Raw genomic sequence first — 7,505 nt, 5'->3', positions numbered from 1 at the left:
TTTGGTGTACGAAACTTATTTTGTTCAAAGGAGCAAGAAAGAAAAGAACACATAAAATATATAATCATGATTAAAATGCTTTGGCAACCCAATTATTCGAGTCAAGAGAATTTTTAGTTGATAAACCTAACCCAAGATCGTACTATTCTTTTAGATTTTATAGATATTTACAATTCTATACATTATCCTCATCATCAAGTCAAAAGTTCTGATGAGTTCAGGAATGTACATATCAAAAAATAATGGAAAAAGTTTTGCTTTCATCTGTTTGACAGTGCTACGTATAATTGATAGGAATAGCTGATGCCTGGCTAGTCTAATTCAAGCAGATAATCATAGGAAAGTATAGTTAAAAATTAATTTCGTAATCCTTCAACTTAGACTGATTTATTTCTGATTTTCTAAGCTTCTTAAGAAAAATTTTCGGACCATCGTTATCGAAAATTTCCAAATATAAATGATATCACTGCACCCTGTTTCATGTTCATTGCTAAGATAATTATACAAATTCAATGATTTAGGTATATAGTTAGAATATAATACTATTAGTTGGCTAATTAACTAGATAGACTATAACATTATTAACTAATTAGACTTAAACTATCAATAAGATTAAGTTTTATATACAATTCTTATAATATGGTATACAATTATATTTACATTTATAAATTTTCTCACTCAATTTTGTATATTCAAACACATCCGTCTATTCCAATCATGTTTATCCCTAAAAAGAAAAATAATAATAATAACAATAATAATAATCATGGCTTATCTGTACTTTTCTTTTTTTTTTTTCTTTACATAATATTTATAAAGAGTTGACATTTGTTCTTCTCACAATTTTAGCAATTATAATAACCTAGGTGCTTAACATATGAAAATATATATATATGAAATGTAAAAGATATAAAAAAATTTTAAAAATAAAGTTAAGTCAAACAATATTTATTTTCCTTGGAAGATTGGTGCTTCTAACAGATTAGCTTTCTTTGAAGATTATTGTTTATGGTGGTTTACTTAGAAGGAAATTCATGATTAGGTAGCAGCAGTGTTACTTTCAAAGCATGTAGCAGTGTTCAAATTGATGAAGTCTGATCATTTTAAAAGCTGAACTCGATTCTCAAACTGTCTTTATCTCTTTGCCCCCCAGCCCAGACGTTTCTTGCTTGAATTTGTATTGGATTGGCTTGGCTAGGCTAGGCATGCAGATTTCAAACTTGTCTTAGTTTTATAATGCATTTGGAGAATCTAGACTCCCCTTGGAATAATATTTGCTTATACTTTACAAACACTTCGAGGTGGGTAGCAGACCTTTTCGCTCCTTTGATTATTGCTTTCATTAATACAAGAGAAAGAATGCGGTAGGAAGATTCCCAGGAGCACATGGCAAGGACTCTGTTTGTCCATTAACATCAATGAAGCTGTGAACCAGATTAAATGAATGTTGAAATCAATGTTCTTGGCTGCTGCTGTGGAACAAGACAAAACTGATTAAACTAGTCCTGTTTGATGGGGACATACGACAACTGCTTAGAGTTTATGCTTAGCACGTTGGAAAAGAACGTACATACTTTGCTTAAGTCCTACCGTAATGTTTTACTTCACCTTTTTGTTTTATCTGTTAGACTTACGCTATAGAGTTAAAAAGGCATTCAATTCCTTTTCGATGATTAACTGTGAAAAGTCAAAACACTATGAAAGCAGAAAATAGAACAAAAAGGGCTTAGGACCATCCTGGACGGATGAGCCTGGCATCCACAGACTTGGAGTCGGCCTGTTTCGATTTTGTTCGTCTGAAAAAGGAGTCATGAAAGGTCGTTGTCATTGAGTAGATATTAGTTTTCTTTGATGCCAAGTTTCTCGACTGTTCAATTATGAAATCTTGTAAGTAACATAGTCATGCAAAGATTAGTTTTAAGAATTCGTATATAATTGGAGATGTTTGCTCGAGAATGCACTGATTTTGGATGGAGTGTATCAAGAGACAAGAATGTCAGTATCAAAGTGATGTGAACTGTTGAGCGAATGGAAAAAATCACCACGTGAAGAACTATTCCCTGGAATCAGTAGCTGTTGTCATATCCACAGGACTACGAGTTATGACAAAATATGGAAGGGCAGTGATGTTGATCGGTCTTGACTCAGATAAACTTTAATTAGTAGTCTGATAAGACCCCAGTTTAAGGCTTTAAAGCAATGGGATAGTTTCAGGATTAGATCCTTATCTTCCAGATGAGTCCTTAATCTCCACGTCGTGGTTCAAGATTTGCACTCCTTCCCAGTACTTTCTTGTCTGTCAAAGCGGCAAAAGGAAGAATATAGGTTCTGAAAGAAATGGTGAATCTTTACAGTCAACATTCTCTGGAAATGTCAGCAAAAGCTGATTTCATCTGTGGGATTTGTTTTCTTAAGGAAGAGCTGGAAGTGTGACAACATTCACATTGTCACATTAGACTAGAACCTAATTGCTGGAGCAACTTGAGCAGACAGTAGCAGGATAACAATATTAGTTCCACTCCTGCTTCAAGTTTGAGGAGGATATAGTTCCCATAGTGCAACAGTTGTGTCTTCTGATGCAGAAGCCATCAGCTTGCAGTCGGTTGAGTATGAGACAGAGCTACACTGCAAAAGTAGATAATTTATTTCTAAATTTGTAACATGGAATAACTAATTAACTGCAAGTGAAGAACAGCATGATATATTGAATAAGTACACAGTTATAGCTCCTCAGACCACAATTAATCACACCAGATAGTTCAAAAGAATTAAAAATGACAGAATTTCGGGCTTAGAATCTTCATCGTACCGTGGCATGGTGATATTTCAGAATTGCCAGAGGATTTCCTTTGCGATAATTGTATATTCTAACTCTGCCACCATGAATGAAATAGAGGGCAAGTTAGAACCAACCCTTGCAGATAGACCTAATAAAAAGATCAGCATGCGACTAGTTACCCCTAGTCTGTTTGACATTACGATGTATGATTAATTTTTCTGGTTTTGACTTCTGAAGAGAAATATAGAACAATAACTCACTTTGACTGAGGCAAATAACTAAGTTGGAGGCACAATATAGTTCTGCAATCCAGTTTCGAATAATGAAGACTTAAAGTTGCACTTCCATTAGGTTGATTAGTCACATTGAAATCTACTTAAAGTTTGTACTCCATGGTGACTTTGATTTTCAATTGTTAATGACTGGAAAAGCATTGGATTTATTCAAATTCAGAATGAACCAAAAAACTCATCAAGGAAATCATGGTAAAGGATTCTTCCTTGTCAAGACATACAAAACAGATTTGAGTTATACATTTCAATTACTCAATGACAGAGTTCCACTTGAGCAACTAAAATTGCAAATAATATCCAGTAAATTTGAGGTTCAGTTTGAGGATGAATGCCCAAAGATCTGAAATATAAAATATTCGGGAAAAATGGGAAAAAAATGTAAAATGTGATACACACCTGTGGTCCCAGCCAGCAGTTGCAGCGATTTTACAATCTGACCGAATTGAGGTACTGGATATGCCTGGCCGTTCTAAACTAATTTCTTTCTTAACAACACAAGAACCCTACATCAAGAAGAACATAACATAAGAAGCATTTGAGAAAATAATGTGACTTACACCATTGCTATGTGAAGCCAGAACTCAAGAAGTTAAGCAAAGAACTCTAGCAGCCCTTAACACATCAAAAGATTCAAAATCTCATCCACTTTTTGTTTGCCTAATGTGAAAGAACAGACATATGTCACTAAAACTAGCACTATTATCCATTTGATGTCACTCTTTGACATTACCTGACAACTGGATCCGCACAACCATACAAATGCATATAATCATCTAGAAACACCACCGAAACATTTGGCCAATCATTTCCAAAATGAAGATTTCATATTCAAAACCAAAGGGCATGTGAATCTGTATTTTTGTTAGCAACTAGCTTACAAGTCATGAAACAGGAGTCCACGGGAGGTTTAAAGTGGAATGACTTAAAAACAATGAGAATTACCATGGGATGATCCAAATTGTAAATTACAATCTTGTCATCTGCCGCCCCTGAGATACCTCCATTGCATGATCCATCAATGCATAAACTTAGAACTGCATAGAAAATAAGCAATAAAACATACTTTATAAAGAAAAAGAAAAGAGAAAAGGATGATGAAGAGGAAAGAGAATACATGTGAAGTCTCCATATTCTGGGTTGCCCACCTGGCTCTGAATGGAACTTCACAGAAGTTACAGGAACCCCTGGATTACGTATATCCCACCAAAGAATGGAACCATCCTCATAACTAGTACATACAGCAAACGATTCCATAAGTGACAATATATTAGATAGCATTCCAAAAGTCGGACACCAAATCACAATCTCTAATTCAAACTTCTTTAGAAAAACTGATTCCACAGTTTTGAAGAGCACCAATCATAAACAATAATTATTTCCTTTTACTTTTTGAGAATGATTCAAGAAGAGAAAATGGGAGGTCTTAAAAACAATTTGGGTGCAGTGGACGGAGATATCAGGGACACATACCCAGCCAAGACATTAAGAAAACCCTGTGATCCAGGTAGTAGAAAGGATTGAACTGCCATGCACATTCCTGCCAAAAAACCAGTCATTGTTTTAGATGCCTCAACAATCAACAATGAGCACAATGACAATCATCAGGAAGGACATTACAAAACAAAACTTCCGATAGAATTGTTATCAAATATAGATATGCCAGTATGTTTCTAAAGGAAAACACTACCACAAGTAATCATTACCATGATGGCAATGTATATAATTAGACAAATGATTAGTATCCTAGAGGTAATTTATCAATGCAAAAATTGCAATGTCCTGAGTCAAAAGTAACATATCAGATAATGACCTCTCTCCTTAGTAGAGAAACTGGAAGAACCACCAAAGTTGTCTAGAGGTAGCCGTACAGATCTTTCACTAGTATTGAGATCCCAAATCTCAACCTTAGCATATAAAACATGTGGAAACAATCAGCAAAAAGATATTCCAAATAAATAAAAGAAAACAAGAGTAAATTGAATGGCAAAATAAATTCAAAAGCAGCACATTGACCTCAGAAGATTGCTCTCCTGCCATAGCCACATACTTAAGTCCTTCAACATATGTTTCTTCTACAAATCCACCTTGCAAATGATTGAGAGGCCATAGCAATGAAATTTTTGTAGAATCAACAAGCAGTCAACATGAAAATATGCAGAAAGTATTGACAAGAGAAATCTAATGTAAAATTTTGCCACTTAAAAACAATTATCCTGTACAATAAGGTCAAAATGTAGGAAAAACTAGCACATACATGGCTATCTCTACGGATCAAGCCCCTGTTTCCTTGTTAAAGCAAAAAATGAAAAAAAGAAAAGAAAAAAGGACTATGATTTGTTTCCAAGATGCATCTTCCATTCCAGATTATAGCCTATCCCTCGAAAAGGGCCACGTATGCTATGTTGCTTACAAGATAAAACTGCAAGAATTGGTCCCAACATAAGACATAATCAAAGAAGTGGTTGCGTTGCGTATCGCAACTAGGATGGTTTAAACAACAGTAAGAAATATAAAAATGAAATATTACTACAACCATTCCAGCCCCCATTTCCAAATTCACATGCAAAAATTCTAACATTTGTTTTCTACTTTCCAAGAGAGCATCTCCCTTCTTTCATTGTTAGATAAGCCATAGTAAATCCGGACTATAAGTATTGATCAGGAAAAAAATGGCCCCTTGAGTCTAACCCTATAGAGAGGAGAGTGAGTTGTCACAAAGATTTATGTGGAAAACCTGCATGAATCTCATAATAAAACATTATTTTAGACAAACCTTGAAAGGTGTTGGAACCCTCTACTTGATTTTCCACAGTCTTTCCTCTGCTATCATCGGAACTTTCTATATCAACAGTTTCCTTCCCTAGCACATCAGGGTAGGCTTGCTTCACATTAGCAATAGGTTTCTTCACCAAGGAAAGCTTGCAAAAGTGGTAAGCATTTGTCCTGATTGTAAGTGTAGGTGCCCTGTCAAGAACCAAAATAGTAGTAAGATGAGATTCCAACTTATAAGTTAAAAGCAGATATGCCCATGAAACTCAGCTTAACAAAAAATCTAAAAATCTCATTAATAAAATAATGCCTTAAATGACAAAAAGCTAGATGAAAAACTTCTATTTGACACAAGATAACAAATATGGCAATCTAATCCCTTGTAACTTCGATGCAAGAACAGATTAACTTGGTTCAACACACCAGCATGTAATTCTCCATATTTTCAACATTCAAGCCATTATTCTACAAAATAATAAAACCTGATACTCAAAAGAAAAAAGACTTTTAGTCATTTAATCTCTAAATTGTTGTTGGTTGACAAGACATACCAGTTATCTATAAACATTGCATTGAATACTGTTAAACTTCATAGTTCATATTATTGAAATTTAGGCATTTCATCGAATGAAAGAAATTAGCCATCCACATTTTTCCGCAATGCAACAAGCATTCATAAGGCAGAACATCGCCACTATTCTCAATGAAAAATGAAGTTCAAAGTGCTGAGTCACCTGGAGAGACCTCCCTCTTCTATGTCCCAACACTTGACAGTTCCATCCCTGCCCTGACTATACATGTTAGAAAAACATGAGAAAAAAACCATTCAGCTTATATTTCCAGAAACAATAAAACAAAACAACCAACGAAAATTCACCTGATAACTTTGTTGGTACCCGACAAAGAACTACAAGCAACGGCTATAATCCCATGGGCAGCACTATGAGCCCTATAAAATAACAACAGAACAATAAGAATTATCAACAAAAACAAGCTCGATTTCGTCAAGGAAAAAGAAGAGAGAGAGAGAGAGTATAAGAAATTAAAAGAAGAATGACAACAACCATGCAGATGATACTGTGCGATGCTGAATCGTGTCCCAAATCCGCATCTCACCATCTGTAGAGCTGAAATGGAACCCCCCCCCCCCCCACTTAATTTGGGTTAAAATTTTATAAAAAGGAAAGTTGAGGATTTACCCGGTGAATAGAATGGGTCTCGACGGATGGAAGCAAGCATCGGTGACGGAAGCGCGGTGACCTCTCAGCACAGCCACCGGGTCAGGCGGTGGTCTCTTGCTCTTAGAGCTCATTCTTTGCTTCAAGTCTAAGCGGAATAGTCGCGCCAACGCTTTTTCACTTTTTTTTCTTTTTCTTATTTTCCATGCATGGCCCAAAAAACTAAGTTTGATAAATAAATAAAATTTATTTTTTAAGTATTTTATTTTTTATGTTGGTAAGTGATCCAACGTTTAAACACCATAAAATATAAAACATAAAATCATGGACATCAAGATTTATATACTAAAACAAATCAATTAATTTGATTTTAATCGACTTTATAGAAATAATTTTATTTTTAAAAATTTACTAAAATTTTCATTTCACTTAATAACTTACTATGAAAATTTTTTGACATTATCTCTTTTCTATGATTAATATTAG

General features: G+C 34.6%; 1 protein-coding gene across 6 annotated transcripts; it reads right to left on the bottom strand.

The window, feature by feature from the left end:
• Positions 1,995-7,220, bottom strand: LOC18591496 (protein DECREASED SIZE EXCLUSION LIMIT 1). 6 transcript variants are annotated; one of them, XM_007017650.2, is made up of 13 exons: positions 7,041-7,220; positions 6,906-6,968; positions 6,719-6,790; positions 6,576-6,632; positions 5,846-6,036; positions 5,086-5,156; positions 4,883-4,976; positions 4,543-4,609; positions 4,218-4,300; positions 4,015-4,106; positions 3,469-3,575; positions 2,810-2,873; positions 1,995-2,625 (listed from the first exon to the last, which is right to left on the bottom strand). In XM_007017650.2, exons 1-13 carry the CDS (start codon positions 7,151-7,153, stop codon positions 2,527-2,529), a joined length of 1,173 nt encoding a protein of 390 aa, XP_007017712.2. In that variant the 5' UTR covers positions 7,154-7,220; the 3' UTR covers positions 1,995-2,526. The 6 variants fall into 6 exon arrangements, with proteins under 6 accessions (XP_007017712.2, XP_017981785.1, XP_017981786.1 ...); XM_018126296.1 differs by having other exon boundaries at positions 1,995-2,620; XM_018126297.1 differs by having other exon boundaries at positions 1,995-2,620; positions 5,086-5,144.

The sequence above is a fragment of the Theobroma cacao genome, chromosome 8 (genome assembly GCF_000208745.1).
Source record: "Theobroma cacao cultivar B97-61/B2 chromosome 8, Criollo_cocoa_genome_V2, whole genome shotgun sequence".
Classification (NCBI taxonomy): Eukaryota; Viridiplantae; Streptophyta; class Magnoliopsida; order Malvales; family Malvaceae; genus Theobroma; species Theobroma cacao.
Note: the sequence above shows the minus strand (reverse complement) of the source record. Positions and strands in the feature narration are given on the sequence as shown.